General features: G+C 53.9%; 1 protein-coding gene across 4 annotated transcripts; it reads left to right on the top strand.

The window, feature by feature from the left end:
• The first annotated feature begins 2622 nt into the window (after positions 1–2622).
• Ccdc102a (coiled-coil domain containing 102A) lies at positions 2623–18586 on the top strand. Of its 4 annotated transcripts, XM_075976955.1 has the most exons (10): positions 2660–2716; positions 6590–6766; positions 6864–7592; positions 8978–9204; positions 11019–11127; positions 12840–12956; positions 13298–13507; positions 14995–15165; positions 15694–15797; positions 18051–18586. In XM_075976955.1, the coding sequence occupies exons 3-10, from the start codon at positions 7011–7013 to the stop codon at positions 18178–18180; spliced, it is 1650 nt and encodes a 549-aa protein (XP_075833070.1). In that variant the 5' UTR covers positions 2660–2716; positions 6590–6766; positions 6864–7010; the 3' UTR covers positions 18181–18586. The 4 variants fall into 4 exon arrangements, with proteins under 4 accessions (XP_075833068.1, XP_075833070.1, XP_075833069.1 ...); XM_075976953.1 differs by lacking the exon at positions 6590–6766 and having other exon boundaries at positions 2623–2716; XM_075976954.1 differs by lacking the exons at positions 2660–2716; positions 6590–6766 and adding an exon at positions 3187–3387.
• Positions 18587–19627: the final 1041 nt, after the last annotated feature.

Here is a 19627-nt window from a genome sequence, read left to right as displayed (position 1 = left end):
GCACTCGGGAGGCAGTTCAAGGCCAGCCTGGTCTACAAGAGCTAGTTCCGGGCATATGCCACCACATACAGCTTTCTAGCTAGATTTTAAGAGTATTCTTTTGTTTGAATGCTATTCATTTTAATGGATTTTCTTCTATTTATAGCAACTTATACACGGTTCTTTTATTTACTCTAATAATATGAAGCATTTCCTTAAAATATACTTACATTCTAAAAAGTAAAATGACTCAAAAAAAAAGTCAATGGCAAAGATAACAGCAGGGGTATAGAAGGGATAGTACAGGCCATTATCAGTTTCCAGTATCTTGAGTCTAAAAGACAGAACCTCATGTCCTGTCCCCCTGGTGGGGGAGGCTAAAATCAGATTGGTATTTCACCAGAGATGCCTGGAGAGGTGACCGTGACCGAACTGAGAGATATGGGCTCTGTGACTTCCAGGGTGAACCTAAGCCAACCATTGTTTCTGATATTCACTGGGTTCACCGTGACATGACACCCAGTATACAGGATAGCTGTGCAGCTAGGTAACTGGTGGGGGCTGTCCAGCCTATGGCTAGCATATACTAGCTTTTCATGAGTGAGTGGCTCCCCTCACACACCCTATGCAAAACACACACACACACACACACACCCCAGGGCGGTATTCAGCACTTCTTCTCCAAAGAGAGAGGGCTCAGTTGTGATGAAATACACCATCAGCCTCCCACCATTTATCACCTCCAAACACTAGGGAAAGAGCTCTTGATTCAGGGCAGTCACCGCTGGGACATCCTGTCTCAAAGGGACAGCTCACTACTGTGAGATCCTACCTGAGCCAAAAGCCAATCTGACTTTTCATTTTCCCCCCTCTAGAGCTAGTTCCAGGACAGGCTCCAAAACCACAGAGAAACCCTGTCTCGAAAAACCAAAAAAAAAAAAAAAAAAAAAAGAGACATCCTTGCTCTGAGTTTTCAAGGTGTGGCTCTCCCAAGTTGCACTTGGACGGGAAGCAGAGGGCACCCCCCGCCCCTGCAGGCTGGTAATCTGTTGACGCTAAACACAAGCATTCCCACCCAAACACGTCTCCCGCAGATTACAGCTGCTGTTGAGCGTCCGCCACACACTACCCACACAGCAAGTGACAAGTGAAACTACAGAACTTGCAAAATCTGTGGGATTTCACGAAGTCGGTGGAGGCGAAGCAGAAAAGGGAGCAGAAGACCACAGAGTGAGTGGTCTATGGGGGAAGTGACTGCCTTCAAAAACAAGTACTGAACTCTCAGAAGATGCTGAGGAGCTGGCTCAGAGGTTAAGAGCACGTGATGCTGCTTCAGAGGGCCCCAGTTTGGTTCCCAGCACCCTCCTGGTGGCTCACAACTATCCGTAACTCATTTCAGGGGATCTGACCCCATCTTCTGACCTCCGAGGGCACCAGATACACACATGGTGCTCTTAGGGAGGAAAAGGATTCAAAGTGATCCTTGTTTCCGAGGCAGCCCTTGTCTGTTTTGTAAGATAGGTTTCTCTACAATAGCCCTGGCTGTCTTGTAACTCACTATATAGGTAGCACAGGCTGGCCTCGAACTCACAGATGCTGGGATTAAAGGTCCCAAGTGTTGGGATTAAAGGTGTGCACCACCATACCTGGCTAGCCCTGATGGTTTTTTGGGGGAAAAAAAATTCTTACAGCCAATCAGCTAGGAAGGCTGCTCCTGCCCAACTTCCTAAAAAAAACCGTCTTCAACACTCATACTTGATTCGTTCTTCACAAACTATTAAGCACATGACCACAATAAGAATTGAAACATTCTTTAAGCGTTAACAGCACATTTTATTAAATACCCAATATTTTTTATTTTTTATTTTATTTTATTGATTTTTAGTGTGTTCTACATTTTTCTCTGCTCCCCTCCCTGCCCCTCCCCTCTCCTTCAACCTTCTCCTAAGGTTCCTATGCTCCCAATTTACTCAGGAGACCTTGTCTTTGAATTGAAACATTTTTAATCAAAAGGTATGACTCATTTATCTTCACAGTCTTTATCTTTTCTAGACAATCATCAATGTGGCCTAGCTGCTAGGACATTTCTGTGACTTTTGGTCCTCTATGTAAGACAGAAAGACCTCGCACCAGGATGTGGTGGAGAGACACAGCCTGATCTTCCTCTTCTCTTGACAAGGCTACAGACACTCTACCCCCAGGAGAGAGGTAGCGACCCCAAGGGCTGTGCACAGGGGGTAGGAGGGCTCTGCCAGGCACCATCGCACAGAGGGAAAAACTCCACAGTGTGAGTCCCCATCACGCTCCGTTATAGGCCTGAGGTCACTCTGGTTGTACAAATAAGGGAAATTGAGGCCCGTTGAGGACATGGACTCTTTGGCCCAGGTCCAGTCGTTGACAACGCTGGCACTGGGAAGAATGCAGTTAACCAAAGTGAGGACTTGGTGACGCTCCACGTGGGCCCGTGGTGCCCACTCCTGTCCCTGATTGGCGGGAAAGCCGAGGTCGTGGAAGATGCGTGAAAGATCCCGCGCTTGGGTGAGCCAGCGGGGGTCCCGCGGCCTGGCCCCAGCCCGCCGCAGGCCGCGCCCCACACGGGGCCCCCGCCCGCTCCCCTTCCCCTCCCCCGGCGGGAGGAGGAGACTCGGCGGCCCTCCCCCGGCCCTCCCGACGGCCGCTGCAGCCAGCCCCGCGCCCTCTCCACCCTGCGCGGCACCTCGGACGTCCGGGACCCGAGGTGAGAGGGGATCGTGGGGCGGGAGGTCACGGCGGCCGGGGATTTGCTGCGGCCCGGAGCCTCTCACGCGCGGGACGAGCTTTGCTGCCGGGACAGGAGCCGGGGCGGGGCCCGACGAACCCCAAACTCTGAGCCCAACTTTCTAGTCCCCTCTTAGGGGTCCCCCAACCCGCCCCCGCCCCGGCGGGGGCCAGGTCCCGAGGCCGGACAGTGGGGGAGGGGGCGCCCGTGGAATGCCGGCCGGGCCGGGAGGGGCGGCGGGCGGGGGCGGAATGTGGAACTCTCCCGGGGGACCCAACGTGGTCACCATGGCGAGTGCCGGACGGACGGGTGGCACTGGCCAATCAGAGCCCGGTTTCACTCCCAGACCCTCGGCACTGCCAATGGAAGCCGCGCGGTGGGGTGGGCGGGACCTGCCTTGCAGGACCGGACCCCCGCACCCCCGCCAGCCGCTAGGGGGAGCGGGGCTAGTGGCCCGCGAAGGGGCGACCAAGTAGGGACTGAGGCTACACAGGGCCCTGGAAAGCAGAAAACTAACTTCGGGAAGTAACGGGGACAGGTGGAGCAAGGGCTCGGGGCTAAGAGAAGGGAGGGGCCGCAGCAGCCCACTACCCTGGCAGTGCCGGAGTGAAGTCTGCATGCCTCTTCCCCATCCCGCGGCTTCAGTCTGTGTAAGTGAGATATGTCCCTTATTCGACCCTGAGCTTTTGTGGGAGTTGGATTGGTTCTTATTGGCGCGGAGTCTGCATACCTGCTGGAGGTCTTAAGAATCATGTTGGTGCCTCTCGATTCTATACATAAGGAAACAGGCCCAGAGACCAGGGACCTGCACGTTCCACACGGCATATCGATAGCGAAGCTAGGATTAACGTCTGTTGTACACGACTGTGCCATCCCAAGAGTTGCTGGATGTCGGTGCCCACGAAGGCTTTCACTTTCCCTTATCCAAGCCGCATTTGTTTGGTGGGCCTCATGTCTGAAGATCCCCCCCAGTAGGTGCTCCCAGGGAGGTGGTGCTCCTCAGGTAGTCATGACCCAGCCTCAGAGGCATCCAATTCCACTTTTCCTCCTCCGTTTACTACTAGGATGCTGTGCTGTGGCAGGCAAGTAACTGTCCATCTAGGCCTCGGTTGACCCTGCTGTAAGGGAAATGTTGGAATTTGTGACTTAGGATATTTTTTGTGACTCTTTAGTTCAATATTGTGCTACCTGGGCTCTGTTCCAGCATGGAGACCTAGCTCTCCCCCCTCTTCCCACTCCTCCGTTTCTCTCCAGGAGGTCCAGCAACTGTATGCTGGGCTCTCTCAATATCCGACAGTCTGTGGGCTGACCAGCCTTGGGCCCTGCACTTATCCAATCAGGCAGTCCCCCTGTGGTTTCCTACTGGGCTCTGATCCCTACCCACAGCTAGGCCTGTGGCCCTAGGCTTAGCCCAGAGTCCACCTGAAAGATTCTAAGAGGACGTGGGAGGAGTCTGAGTTGTGGAGAGGTCCCTGGGTACCCCAGCCCATCAGCTGGCCCCCGTCCAGGTCTTAGTGTTTTTGCTCATTCTTCTCCACGGGTACTGAGAGAACCAACCAAACACTGAGGACGGAATACAAAGTTGAGTATCTCCCTGCTCCCCCCAATCAAAGAGACTTCCTCGGGCAAGAGCTCAGAGGTGTGACTCCTTGACCACGGATGGGCTTAGGCACCTACTTGTATTAGCAATGGGCCGAAAACCGACTTCTGATTTATGGGATGATACAACTCTCCCAAACTGTCTGATCCCTTAATAGGAGCTTTGTCCATCTTCCCTGAGCTCAGGAAACATTCACTTAGCATCCTTCCCGGCTCGGCTCTGTTCAGATAGCCAACAAGACCAAGAAGCCTTTGAGAGCATCACAGTATGTTCATTCCCCAAAACAAGGCAGTTGGGGTTCAGGAAAACTGGCATGAAATACCCAGAGATTAGGAAAGACGAGGAAGTGATACAGATGGGTCCTGAGGGATATGTGGGAGTTTGCAGATATAGACAAGAAGAGGGAGAGAGGTTCCCAATGAGTCTGTGAACAAAAAGAAGACAGTGGCCACTCTCCATGGAGAGCGCTGAACCTGTGGCCTTCAGTGAGTGTCCAGTCAAAGTGTCCTTGCTTCCTGGAGCAGGCAGGGACTGAGTTATGGCTGGGGTTCAGGAGCTCCAAGACCTGCTTAGCTCTGCTGCTCGGCTCAGATGCAAGGCCATATAATACAGCTCCACATCTTCCATCCCACTAGCCAACTTGAGGCAAGTACCAAGTTGTAAGTGGCACGGATGTCCCTACGGAGTGGCAGGCAGTGCTAGAAGGGGTCTTTGGCCAGGTATGGCTGCGGGATGGGACAGGGCATATCAGGACATTTCCTAATGGCATCCAGGTTGGAAGCGTGGGCTGGCTGGCTTTGGAAGGGATGTAGACAGGCACTCTCTGAGCCTGTGGGCGCTGCCCCCACCCTGAGCTGCTCCTCGGAGTGCAGTGCAGTGGCAGCCGAAGGTAATCAGGAGCCACCCCCCTTAATGTCACCACAGGAAAAAGGCACCGACCCTGGGGAGGGAGGGGCAAGTGACAGGCAGCTGGGCCCTGCCTGCCTATCTATAGCATGAGGCATGAGCAGGGCCTCTGTGTACCTGGGTTTCCACAGCTCCTTGAGTGTTTCCAAGGCTGTTATGTGAGTAGGGGGTGGGGTGGGGAAGTGTTGCTAGGCGGAGGCCAGCTGCACAGGGGTCTGCACAGGTGTGCTTGTGGGGGTGGGGTGGGTGTGCTCCACCTCTTCCCCCGTGCATGTGCGTACCTGTTCTGGGCCTGAGGAGAAAGGCAGAAGGTGTTCACAGCCTTCTCCCTGCCCCACCGTTCCTACCTTCCCCCCACCGTGCACCCCAGAGGCCAGGGCTGACTTTGGAGGCCCCAGCCTGGAAGCCATTAGGGGCCTGGATGATGTCTGCCCTGCTCCTGTGCCAGGGGCTTAGAATTTCTGGAAGGAGCCAGTTGGAGGCCTCTCTCAGCCAAGCAGAGCCCTATGCCAGGCCTGGCAGCTTCTAGGCCGTGGATGTGGCAGCAGCCCCCACTGCCACACTTCTACTGTAGGGTTGTGGGAAGACTGAACTTCATCACTGTGCTTGGGCTTCCTGCCAACTCCCTCCTCTCCTCTCCCCTGCAGATGCTCGTATTGTTTCTCTTAGGGCTGTTCTAGTGGAACTGGGCCAGGAAAACGGGGAAGGAGTGTGTGTTGAGATTTCCCTTAAGAGTGTATTTTTGGGGGTCCATTAGCGTGCTGGTATATGTATACATGTGTATCTGTATCTATGCGTATGGCTGTGTGCCCGTAGGTCCGCCTCTGACTGTATGTGTCACTTATCCCTGTTTTGTGTGGCTGGGGTTGCTCGTATGTTCACAGATGTGTCTGTGTGTGCAGAAACGTCTAGATGCTTGTGGGCGCCAAAGCTACCAACTCATCACACAGGCCAAGACACTGAGTCAGAAAGGAAGGGTACACAGCCTGTCAGGAACGAGAGCCTGGGTCCTTGTGGCTGTCTGGTGACTGTCCATACAGTGCCTTTGGGGTTGAGATATGTATGGAACCTTAAGGAATGAGGGTGACACAGGCTTGGGGCCATAGCTCAGTAGGAGAGGGCTTGTTAATGGCGTCTCATGGAGGGGCTGGGGAGACAGAGACTTGGACCTGCCCAGAGGTTACTTGAATATTCCCAAGCCCCAAACATGAACTCCTGAAATGTAGTCTCTGCTGTATACCTGCCAAACACTCCGGGCTAATTGTTAAGCAAGGCTCCAGGTGAACCTGAAGCGCACTCTGATGAAGGTATCCTGGGTTTCTTTACCCTGAACCCTGCCCCCATAGAGGAGAAGCGGAAGCCCAGAAAGGCCCAGTGGCTTACATGAAGCTCAGACAACAAATCAAGGGTTCGGATCAACCACCTTGAAGGGATGAGGGGAATTGGAGCCAGGGAGAAAGTGGCTGAAGGGTAGCCTCCTTGGGGCTGCCCTGGAACACACCTCCCTCTTCCTGCTTCTGCCGGTACTGCCCACTTCTTCCCCTGAGCCTGCACAGGGCTGGCTGATTGGGTGACTGTCAGTGGGGGTCACAGCCCAATAATGGTTGTGTTCTCTCTCAGGTCTGAAGAGGCGTCCGAGACGGGTATCCTAGGGAGCAGTGGGTCGCGGCTGAGTCGCGACGTCCATCACACACAGTGGTATCATGTAGGTCTCTTGTCCCGCATCGTCCTTGACGAGTTCGCACCCAAGGCCCGCCCAGCCTCACTATGAGCCACGGCCCGAGCCCGCGACTGGCGGAATCCCCGCAGCTGTCCAAGAGCAGCCTGCTTACCATCCTGGGCAGCCCTTCCCCCGATCGCATGGGCCCTGCCGACTCGCTGCCACCCACGCCGCCCAGCGGCACGCCATCACCGGGGCCGCCACCCGCGCTACCCCTGCCCGCGCCCGCCTTGCTGGCCGACGGCGACTGGGAGAGCCGCGAGGAGCTGCGGCTGCGGGAGCTGGAGGAGGCGCGCGCACGAGCCGCGCAAATGGAGAAAACGATGCGCTGGTGGTCCGACTGCACAGCGAACTGGCGCGAGAAGTGGAGCAAGGTGCGCGCCGAGCGCAACCGTGCGCGCGAGGAGGTGCGCCAACTGCGCCAGCGCCTGGACACGCTCACCAAGGAGTTGGCGGGCGCGCGCCGCGAGCGCCAGGAGGCCCAGGGCGAGTGCGAGGCGCGCGGCCGCGAGCTGGCCCGGCTGCGGGGAGCACGTGGTGCAGTGGACAAGACACACGATGGCCCGGAGCCTGAGCGCGAGAATGAACCTGTGCGCGACATCGGGGCGGAAAGGCCGCCTGGTAGCCAGGTGCGCCCAACTACATGGCTTAGAAGAAGGCTGGCATTTGGGCCAGCCTTGCACAGGGGCACAGGTGGGAGGGAGCAATGAAAAAGAACTAGTAAGGATCTGGTTTCCAGTGGGGAGTCCGTCAGCCCCACGTGGTGGTAGTGGAGAGGGCAGGTAAAGATCATCTTGCCTTGGAGAGCTCCAAGTTCTGGCGGTCTGCCCCCCATCCCCCCACACCTTAGATGTCATCAAAATCAAAGAATCTTCCACACCAAGCACAGGAGAGATCCATGGACTTGGCTTAGATTAGTAGTAGAGCTGGCTCTCTGGTCCTGAGCCAGGCCTTTGGGAGGGGCGTCAGAAAAGCTTTCCCCAAAGAAGTTAGTTAAGCCCAGACTGATAGGAGGCATTCACATCAGCTGTGGGAAGTGCCAGAATCCATAGTAGGTAGTTGGTGGTCATGGCCTGCTGAGCCTGGGGAGTAGTGGTATCTATACCCTTAACTTCATGCCTATAGATGCATTATCTCCTTAGTCGCTACAGCAGTCCCTGAGACAGGAAGATGCAGAACTAAGCAAGGTCTGTGCTGCTTCTCCAGCTGCTGGCTTTGCTCCTGATAGTGAGTGGTAACACGTAGTATGGCTGGGACAGGATAATGGTACCAGGGCAGGCCACACAGGCAAGGCATGGGCTTTGGTCCCCGGGAGACCAGATCCTAGCAATGAGACTCTTAGCTGACACCCTCCTCTCTGGCCTAGCCCTCTCCCTGTGGCCTGGTATTTGAAGACATTCTCTAACCTAGCTGCCAGGGCCTCGTCCTCTTCTTGCCCTCTTATGGTTTGGTTGTCCTCACAGCCCCTGAGTCTCTAGGGACAGTGTAGGGAGCCTCAGGTCTGCAGTGTGTGTTTGCACACCAGCCCAGGCACTCTATTCTGTGATCCTCCTTCCTGGTATTTCCATCTGTCCCAGGTGGCAACCAGAGTGCCCCACCAGGACGACCTGAAGTCAGTAGGGTGGGAGGTCAGTCCTTCAGAAGTTCTTGGAGCCACCAATCTCCCTGTGACCATGTTTGCCCCTGAATTGGAATCCTAAGCCCTAGTAGAAATCCCCACTTCAGCATCTGTTCCAACTAGTTCACCCAATGATTGCATACTTGGGGCGACAGGGGGCCCTCCCAGGATATAGGAAATTCTGGGGGCTGGCAGTGTACTTCCAAGATGTGAAGGAAGAGGCCCACAGAAGGAGAAGGAAGTAAGCAGCAAAAGAAACCAGGGCCCAGAGGTCCTATGTCACCTGTCCCAGGTCATTTAGCAAGCTCCTTCCAGAGCAGGGCCAGAGATGGCCATGAGGATGGTGGCCAGGGCGAGGCCCTGGGCCAGGTGCAGTCCCTACCTTGGTCCCCACAGGAGCTGGACCTGGTAGAGAGCCTGCTGAAGAGCAGAGCAGAGGAGCCTGAGGGCTGCTGGGATACCTGCAGTGTGGCGGCTGGGGGCTCTCGGGCTAGCTCAGGCCGCCAGGATCGCAACCGCCTGCCCTGGGAGGACACAGCCAGTACAGAGGAGGATGCCTCCAAGCTGACTGCCCTGCGGCTGCGGCTGGACGAATCTCAGAAGGTGCTGCTCAAGGAACGAGAGTGAGTCCTGAGGGGAAGGTGGGGCCTGGGGCTGGGCACCCTGGGATCCCAGGCGATTACATGAAATCTACTGAGGCACAAGCTCGGGTTTTAGTTACCTTGGGGTGGTTTGGGGGTTTTTGGTTTTTGGGGTTGCTTGGGTTTCTGTTTTTGTTGTTCTTGTTTTGTTTGGTCTTTTTGTCATTCCCCACCCCCACCCCACCCCCGCCCATGCCCAATCCCTGCCCCATCCCCCTCTCCAGCCCCTGCCAGATGAGAAAAGAACCCAGCCAGAGAGCTTTGGACTTGGGAGGCAAGCACTCTACCATTGAGCTAAATCTCTAGCTCCACAATCTAAGATTTTAGAGTAGTGAGTGAATCCACCACTACTGTGACTTTTTCATTTTTTAATCAAGATTTTTTAAAAATTTATTTTATGTGTGCCTTCTTTGCTGGGTGGTGGCGGCGGCACACACCTTTAATGCCAACACCAGAGAGTCAGAGGCAGGGAGATCTCTGTGAGTTGGCGACCAGCCTGGTCTACAGAGTAAATTCTAGGACATCCAGGGCAGTTAGTTACACAGGGAACCCTGTCTCAAAAAACAAATTATGTGTGTGAGTGATTTGTATGTATGTGTACCATGTGACTGTCCGGTGCCCATGGGTACCAGGATAGGGTATTGGAATCCCTGGAACTGGAATTATACATGGTTGTAAACTTCCATTTTGGATGCTGGGAACCAAATCTGGGTCCTCCATAAGACCAGCAAGTACTTTTACCTCCAAACCATCTCTCCATCTCTCATCCTTTGTTTATAAAGTAGAGCCTCAGTACATGAGCCCCAGCTGACCTTGAGCTTGCTGTGTAGTCTCTGGTGACCTCAAACTTCTGGTGACAGAGAGGGTAGCAGGCTCAAGGAAAGCAGGAATGGGAAAGGAAATTGGGAAGTCGGTTTTAGAGGAGTTTTGTTTGGCACAGGAAGGTAGCAATTTGTGAGTGGATGGATGGGTCTGGAGGCCCCAGCAAATCTGGGCTAAAGGTAAAAGGCAGGGGTCCTCAATGAACAGGTGACCTTGAAAGCCAGGAATCTGAGAATCAGAAGTGGATGGACAAGGAGTAGGTTATGGCCGGAGTCCTGGCTCAGTCAGGTTCAGAGGCCGGCTAGAGGAAGGGGTGAGGGGAGAGGAAAGGGAGCCATCTGCAGAGAGAAGGAACCAAGAGAGACTGGAGGAGTAGGAGAGTGGGTGGATGGACAGAGCACTTAGCTGACCAGTGGATTTAGAATGTGTAGCTCATCAGTAACTCGGATGACAGCACCTAGAGGGTATGATCGGATGCTCATGAATATTCTGCAGCCATGATGACCAGGAAATAAGCGTATAGATTATATACTTGGTTCACACATATGATTTTACTTTTGAAAAAAAAATCAAAATAAGGGCTTGGGAAGAGGGAACCAACTCAGTGGTAGAGTACTCACCAGGCCTGGGGTTCCATGGGGTTCCATGGGTCGGGGGAGGGAGGGGAGGAAGGAAGAAAGCATGCCCTGTGATGATAGTCAGAATAATGCCTCTGTGGGTATCATTGCATCTTTGGCTAAGGAAAGCCAAAGGGACCAGTAACTGGCAGAAGCTGGGGAGAAGATGAAATAGCGGCGTCTTCCCGACTGCCTCCCCTGCCCACACCTCATCTTGGACTTCTAGCTGCAGAATGTAGGAGAATACAGTCTACCATTTAAACAACAACCAAATCAAACTAATACACCCCCTGAAAAATGAAGTCAAAACAAAAGGAGTCTAATAAAGTCCGTGTGCTTGCCTGTTCCTCTCCCCAGGGACAAACTGGCCCTGAGCAGAAGCATCGAGAAGCTGGAGGGGGAGCTTAGCCAGTGGAAGATCAAATATGAGGAGCTAAGCAAGACCAAGCAGGAGATGCTCAAGCAAGTAAGGCTGGAGGCTATTGGGAGGGAGGGGGCCTCCTGGTGGTGGCAGCTGCATGCTGGCGAGTTCTAGTCTTGGGGACAGGTTAGGGTGGAATCTCTTCACTTGGCCATGGTTCTGAGGACCAGCACCAGAGCAGGCAGGGAGATGCTGGTAGCCTATCAGCTGAGGTCTGTGTGTGTTGAGAAGGCACCAAAACAGCATGAAGAGCCAGGCAGTGGTGGTACATGCCTTTAATGCCAGCACTTGAACGCAGAAGCAGGAGGATCTCTGAGTTCCAGGACAGTCAGGGCTACACAGAGAAACCCTGTCTTGGGTGGGGGGAAAATAACATGAAGGAGATGGCATGAAGAGGCCGAGGAGGGTCTCTATAAGATGACATCTGAGCCAGGAGTTGCAAGTCACACCTGTAATCCTACCATGTGGGACACTGAGACAGGAGGATTGCCTTGAGTTCAAGGCCAATTTGAGACAGAGTGAGCCCCTGTCTCAACATCCTTGCTGCACTCCCTACAAGACGCTATTTGGAGTGAGACCGAGACCTAAAGGGGCTTCTCATTGTGAGAAGATAGGGGATCTGGGTGCTCACAGCGGCAGTCCTGAAATAGGCAGACACCAGTGTATCTGCTGGACACAAAGAAGGCTCGTGTGGGTGGAGAATCGTGTCAGAGGTAGGATTTCAGAGGGTTTGTCAGAATGGAGGTGTCAGATGTATGTATGTCAAGTGAATGTATGTCAAGTGAAATTGAAGCTCCTTGTGGTCAAAGGGGCTGTGTCCTCACCTTCCTATCTTAGCAGTGAGGCCCTTGAGTTTGGGAAGTTGGCTGCCACGTCTGCCTCTTGTACAGATTGGGTATGGCCACCAGGGGGCGCAGCCATCCTGGGAAAGCCTTGCCGGATCCTCTGGGATCACAGAGGTCAAAGAGCAGAGAATTGCATAGGAAAATTGTCCAGACCTGGTCTTCCCTGGGAATCTCTTCAAGCTCCTAAAAGAGTCCCAGGCCCCTCCCTGCCTACTTGACTCTCCCTTCTTCTTTTGGGGTCCAGGAACCTGGCCCCACACTATTCAGACTACCAAATATAGTTGCAGAAGGACACAAATGGAGCACCAATGTACAGTCGAGCAGAGAAATTCTCTTGTGCCTGGCTTCCTTCCACAGCATTGTTGTAGAGGCTCACTGTGTGCTTGTGGGAAGCAGAGCTTGGAGAAGTGCCCACAGCGGTTCTTATGTCTACACATGCACACTGGTGTTTAGAGCCACCAGTGTGCGTTGAGAGCCATGGGGAAGGCAAGCAAGTTCCCTAGGCTTGCAGTTGTGGGCAGTGGGACGAGGCCAGGTGGATGGGAGGAGCACACAGGAACATGATGTTGTATGTCTTTGTGAGAACACAGGAGTTGGCGGTCTATCTAAAGGGACTGAGAAAACGCTCAGAGGGGCTTTGGTGTGTGTGTGTAGGGTTGAATTGACTTTGTTAAAGTTCACTCTTGATCCCCATGATGGACAGTGAACTGACCAAGTCATGTGCAGGTACCAAAAGGCCAGATTGTGATGAGGTAGGAGGGGACAGACATCTGAAATACCGAGTGGCCAGATTCAGCCTGCTCTGGTCCCCTGGGGCCCCCATTACCCTGGCTGGTACTCACCTTCATCCAGCATTGCCTCTGGGCTCTATCCTGGTGGTCCTCATGACCAGGCTGGGCGATGTCTTTGCAGCTCAGCATCCTCAAGGAGACACACCAGGATGAACTGGGCCGCATGTCTGAAGACCTAGAGGATGAGCTGGGCGCACGCTCTAGCATGGATCGCAAGATGGCTGAGCTGAGGGGTGAGGTGAGTGGCTGGCAGGAGGGAGGGGCAGTGCCTGGGACTCAGGGGTTCAGGGGACCTATTGAGCAATCTGTGGAAAACAGACAGAAGCCTGTGCTGTGCTGTGAGGGGCCAGCCACACTCCAGGGGCCTAGCCTGCAGGAGGCACCCCCTTTCCCAAACAAAACCCAGAAGCGCCCCCACATCCTGAACATGATGAAAAAAAAAAGCCCAGCGTAATTATAGCTGCTGCAGCTGGATCTGCTTCCTGGTGCCATTTTTGGCTGCAGGATTGGGGGGGTACATCTAGCTTGTCTCTCCACCCCTATCCCCCAGGAGTCTCACTGCATCCCTCGCTGTTGCAGATGGAAAGGCTTCAGGCAGAAAATGCAGCCGAGTGGGGCCGCAGAGAGAGGCTGGAGACGGAGAAGCTGGGCCTAGAGAGGGAGAACAAGAAGCTGCGTGCACAGGTTGGAGACCTGGAGGAGGCCTTGGCCCGCAGACGGCGGCAGAATGCCAGTGCCCTGGACTGTGACCTGAGAGCCAGCCAGGCCGCTCTCTTCGAGAAGAACAAGGTGGGGCTGAGGGTGATGCCCAGGACCTCCATCCAGCTAATTAACACATTTATTGTATGTCCTGCATGTGGATAACTACAGTACAGGCTGAGCCTCCTTGGTCCCCAAACCAGACACCCCCAACTTTGGGCATCAACAGGATGCCTCAAAAGAGCAGAAAATTTCACACTTAGGTGTGGTAGGTCCCAGTCAAAATGCGAGGGCAATAAAAACGCTACAGAAAATTGCAATCAGGCCCTGATGACATTCACGAAACTAATGGATTCTATGTTTAGACCCAGGTCCTGTCCCCAAGAGATCTCATGATATATATGTGAATACCCCAAAAGTCCAAAAATTCTGGAATCTAGGTTGAAGATAAAGTTTGGTAGAGTATTTGCCAAGCATGCACAGAGCCCTGGGTCTCATCCGCAGCTCCATGTAATGTAGTGTGATGTTGTCCCAGTATCCAGGAGGTAGAGGCAGGAAGATCAGAAGTTCAGAGTCATCCTTGCCTACAGAGAAAATTCAACGAAAACTGAAATATTTTTGAGCCTAGGTACTTTAGATAAAAGATATTCAACCTATAATTGCATTTATTAAACAACTACTATAAGATTAAGCCACTGGTAATTATGGTGGCTACATGGACTGAACACCTGCTGTCTGATAGTGACAGCAGTGGACAGACAGGTGTGTCTACCTGCTCCATGAATCTGGTGGCTTAGAAGGACATATTGCTCTCATCATATGTGGTTAGGCCTATTCCTAAAGACTTCGGGGGTGGGGGCGGAGCCATTGAGTTTGAGCTGAAGTCTCCAGGAGAAACAGGAGGTAACTGGTAGTGAACTGACTTTCCGAGGGTAGAGCGAGAACTGGGGAGTCACGGAAGAAATGGGGACTCCCGACTGGACGGGTGTGACAAGGGGGCCCAGGTAGAGGAAGCAGGAACTGTGGGCTGTGTTGTGAGAGCAGTAAGCAGAGTGGGGTGGGCAACTGCCAGGTGGAAGGCGGTGACAGACCACCAGGCCCTGCTGGAGCTGGTGAAGGAGAGAGTAAAGACAGGGCTGAACGCCCCTCCTTCTGTAGATGGGAATGAGACTCCCCAGAGCGGGGTGGCCATCTCTCTACCTGGCTGTCCCACTCTGACCTCAGCTCTCTTCCCGTGCCACATAGTTACTCCACAGTCTGGCTCATCCCAGACTTAGAAGTTTAACATAGGCTTGTGACCAAGACTGTAGACCTCGCTGCTTCCGCAGACCCTGACCTGAAGCTCCCCAGCCCACTGGACACCTTCCTGGCTCACTACAGTTATACATCCAAGTAGAGCCACTGAGTCACCCACCCAGCCTTCTGACCTCACTAGATGGCACTGCCAGCCCCCAGTTGATCACTGAGCTTTAAAGTGTGACATTCCTCTAGAGGAGACGCCAGGCCCCCTCCCCCACCTGACTGACCCCCGGGCCTCCCCGAGTGGGCATGTGACCTGAGCCTTCCCACCCCTGCAGGAGCTGGCAGATCTGAAACATATGCATGGCAAGCTCAAAAAACAGTTCCAGGAGAAGGTGGCAGAGCTGGCACACGCCAACCGGCGTGTGGAGCAGCACGAGACGGAGGTAAAGAAGCTGCGGCTGCGGGTGGAGGAGCTCAAGAAAGAGCTGGCCCAGGCTGAGGATGAGGCAAGTACCGGCAGCCCTGAGAGGAGCGGGACGCATGCTCACCTGTGCTGCTGTATATGGGGGGCCTGGCACCTAAGGCGGGGAGCAGATGACGGCAGGTGGAGGGGAAGGATAGTGGGTGAGGTGAGGTGAATGGCGGTGTGGATGGTTAGGTGGAAGGCAGGAGGATTAGACGGACGGATAAATGAGCTAGAGGAACAGGTGGCTGCTGGGTGATGAGGGGTATACAAACAGATTGATGACTGGCTCGGTGAATGGACAGGGCATGAAAGGCATCTGATGAGAAGCAGGTAAGTAGGGGGAGGGGCTATGTGGCTGGGCAGTTGAATAGGTGCTGGTTAGACTGATGCATGCTGGGTAGATTTGGAGGCAGGCAGCCCACAGTGATGGAAAACAGAATGGAAGTAGTCCTAGGGAGCCTCAGGAACAAGAGCTGGAAACTGGGCACAGAGAACAGGGGACGTGACTGAGCAGCCGGGCAGCGTCTGCCCAAGCTGATCCTCCTGTTCTCTGTCCTGCTCGACCCAGCTGGATGAGGCCCACAACCAGGCACGGAAGCTGCAGCGGTCCCTGGACGAGCAGACAGAGCAGAGCGAGAACCTGCAGGTGCAGCTGGAACACCTACAGTCCAGGTGGGCAGGGGTGCTTTGCAAGGCGGGGAAAGGCGGGGAAGACCCTACATGCACAGGGACCCTAGTGCACAGGGCAAGGGCCAGAACTCTCAAGAAAGCCAAAGGGGAAGACCAAGAAGGAAGAGCTCCTGGGGCCTGAATCCTGTCCTCTCTGAACAGGAAAGGCCAGGGCCAGGAAGCTGGTGGGGAGTGGCTGCAGGAAGACAGCCCATCTGTAGGCTCTGGAATTGTCTCCCTCGGGTGGGCCAGCCGGTGGTGTGAGTTCATGGAGGGCTGCCAAGGAGGCTGGGCTATGGGCCAGCTGCCAAGGAGGCCGGGCTCTGGGCAGGGCCAGTGATACTGGGAGTCCTTGGCAGGAAGCAGCATGCGCCGGGGTCTTAGGGATGAGTGACCCCAGGGTCAGCAGGAATATGAAAGGTTGAAGGGCAGGAAATGACAGAGAGTGACAGGCCAAGTCCCTCAGCTATAGCAGGAACTGTCGGCCCTGAAGGAAGTGGAGAGGTGCTTAGATCCACCCACCTGGCACACCGTCCCCTTTCCTGTCCCCACGCCCTGTCCCAACACTCGAAATCCTGCCTCCTTCGTATACTTCACTTCTAGGACCACCTGGACGTGTCAAAGCACTTCAGGCAGAGCCCTCCAGAATCAGAGCTAAGAAGCCCCAAAGCATGTGGCTAGTGTGGCCACACCCATACCCGCCTTCTTACCTGTGGTCCTGCAACCCAGGTCCTGCAACCAGCATTCTTGGGTAGGGGAAACACTGGGTGATCTTAGGACACTGAACCCTTGTGGGTCAGCTCTCCCCACTGTAAAATGGAGACCAGTCACTGTGGAAGTGAAGAGGGCTTATTGAATCTTTAAAAAGCACCCGCGCCAACAGAGGCTGTGGTGTCATTTGCACCTGACTGGGGGGGTGGGGTGTAGCTTGGCAGCTTGCTGCAAATATTCTACATCTGGGTTTGATTCCCAGCGCCACATAAACTTAACCTGGGCTTCCACGGGTGTGATGCCAGCACTCAAGATAGAGACATTGGCGGTCATCCTCTGCTACATAGGGAATTGGAGGTTAGCCTGGACTGCATGAGGATTGGGGGGGAGCATCTGGACCAACAAATACTGAGTCGCTCTTGGCACTGATTGGCCACTCTCATTGCCTCTCCTGGAAGGGGACTTACGTGTGGGCTAGATAGAAATTGTGTCAAGAACCTACTGTGAGGCAACAAAGGGGCCCGATCCTTCCCCCTCAGTACTAGAAGACAAAGGAAAGCCCTTTGTGACTGCCCAATAGTGGGTGGCCTAGTGGAATCTCCTGATGGTCAGCAATGGGTTTATTGAGCATCTACCTAATGCTACTGTGTGCTGAGAGCTTGTGGTTGGGAGAAGTTTTGGAGCCAGGCCTCATGATTATGTGGCATAATCGGAGTCTCGGTTTCCCCATAGCCTGGAGTGACACCTGAAATTTATATAGGGCCCAGGCACTGATCTGGGCTTATTGCATGCCCAGTCCGCATGGTCCAGCCCTGTACATACACACCCCAGCAGGTCACTCACAGCCTGGGGCTTTCTAGAAGTCTCAGCCACATTCCTAGGGAGCCATAAACTCCCAAAATGGGCAGCCTGGCTCTGCTCAGCCTCCCCAGCACCTCTGCCGGGGGTGGGCAGGGCCACCCAGGATTGCTGCCTCATTTTAGTTTGTAACTTTTCTTGCTTTAATGTTCCGGGACAGCACACTAAATCACTGTGCAGTAATGGAGCCGCACTCTCGCCCCTCCCTGCCTCGTTAATAATTCATGCCTTCCAGTAAGATGCGCGGAGCAACTGCCTTGTTGGGGGCAGTGTGTTTCCTCCACCTCCTTCTCCTCATCGTATGGATGAAGTTTGTCTAGCACATTTTGCGTTTGGAAATTGTACCGTGAGGAACTAGGGCTGAGCAGACACTAGGAGCGTAGTGCGCTCCACACCCTATTCCTTGGTCTCTTGGATCCCTATGAGGGACCAACCCCATCCCGGTCACCTCTGAGTCTGCCATCTACACGAGAGCTGGCACTGCAGCTCAGAGGACAACCCCACTATCTCCTGTCTGAGTGACTTTAGGCAAGTCATTTAACTTCTTTGTGCCTCTGTCCTTGTGCATAAATTGGGGTGGCAATAGCAGTCCCCCCATCTGAGTGCATTGTAGCTGGAAAGGGTGGAGCCACTACCAGCACAGATGCTCTGTGATTCCTGCTCTGACCTGTCACTCCCACCCCTCAGGCTCCGAAGGCAGCAGCAAAACGCCCCCCTTTTTGGGAAGATCCGTAGTACCCGATTTGGCACTGAGGAAGCCGGAGATGGAGCCAGTGACCTCGACGAGGATGAGGACCTGCAAATCCAGGTGGCCTAGAACATCCAGGGTGGAACAGGACTGGCCCGATGCCACAGTTGCCCAGCTGAGCATCCACTCAAACCAAATTGTGCAGCTGGCCAAGCTCTCTGCACTCCCCTGGGTCCCATCCCCCTGCTGTGGACCACCTCCTTCTTTCCCAGGAAGGCTGTAATCTCACCCACTCACACCCCACTGATAGGGATCCTGTTGGATACGTATATTGTATATATGCCTGGTGTTGCTTGGACCCATTCGATTTTATAAACACAGGATAGCCCAGCGCTCAGTTCTTAAGACCCCACCTGAATAGGACTTCGTGCAGGGATGGAACATGTTGAGGGAGGCTTGGTTGTCTTGGAGGGGCTATTCATAATAAGATACCATGAACTCAGGCTTTTGTAATAAATGGCGTTCAAGCTCTCAAGGCGGAGTCCTGAAACTGCAGGAGGGTCCACATGACCAGCACCTAACACTGAACTGAAGTCCAGGATTGTTGCATGAACGAATGAGTACCCTAGTGGCTGACCGATCTGGGGTCCAGGAAAGAAGGAAGTGTGGTGCCTGTCTGATGTGCACAGGAAGGGGCCTCAGTTCCACGACCTCGCGGGTTCAATCTCTGCTCTTCCCTTTACTGATTGCAGCCTCGGGGACATCCTTCACCTCTGTGATCCTCAGGGTTTCCACCTGTAGATTAGTGTTCTGTGGTTCGCTGGGAAAACACTGGGCAAGCCTGAGAACCTGGGCTCCATCCTTAGAACCCACATAAAGATGGAAGGAGGGAATGAGAGCCCTTTAAAGTCCTCTGACCTCAGCCAGGTGGTGGTGCCTCCCAACACCCGGGAGGCAGAGGCACGTGGAGCTCTGAGTTCAAGGCCTGGTCTACAGAACTCTTTCCAGGACAGATGGGGCTCCAAAGAGAAACACTGTTTCGAAAAACCAAAAGAGAAAAAGGTCTTCTGACCTCTACAGGTGCACACTAATAATAATAAATTTTGTAACTAAAAAACTACTTTAAAAATTCTTGGAGATTTACCTTGGGCAGGAGGATTTGCTAGCAGGGTGACGGTTGCTGTGGGATTAGCTGCTTGGGGGAGGTTTCCTCAAAGGAAATAGGAAGCCTTGTTTTGGTTGTTTATTTGAAGTAGGGTCTGGCTAGCCTGGAGCTATGCGGCCCAGACTGTCCTTGAACTCAGCTCCCCTTCCTCAGTCTCCGAATACTAGGGCTATAGGCATGTACTACCACACCCAGATGGTAATTTTATTTTTTGACATCTAATTTCTAAAATTAATTAGCAGATTTATATAGAATATGAAGAAAATCGGTATTGGAGCCACAGCCTCAGACCCTTAAATTTCCCAAAGTCAGAGGGAATCTGCATAAGTCAGGGTTGGGTTGCGTCCATGGGCAGATGGTGAGCCTCCTGTACTCAGGGGTATGCAAGAGGGCTAGGGCTCAGCCTAGCAC

The sequence above is a fragment of the Microtus pennsylvanicus genome, chromosome 6 (assembly GCF_037038515.1).
Source record: "Microtus pennsylvanicus isolate mMicPen1 chromosome 6, mMicPen1.hap1, whole genome shotgun sequence".
Lineage (NCBI taxonomy): Eukaryota > Metazoa > Chordata > Mammalia > Rodentia > Cricetidae > Microtus > Microtus pennsylvanicus.
Note: the sequence above shows the minus strand (reverse complement) of the source record. Positions and strands in the feature narration are given on the sequence as shown.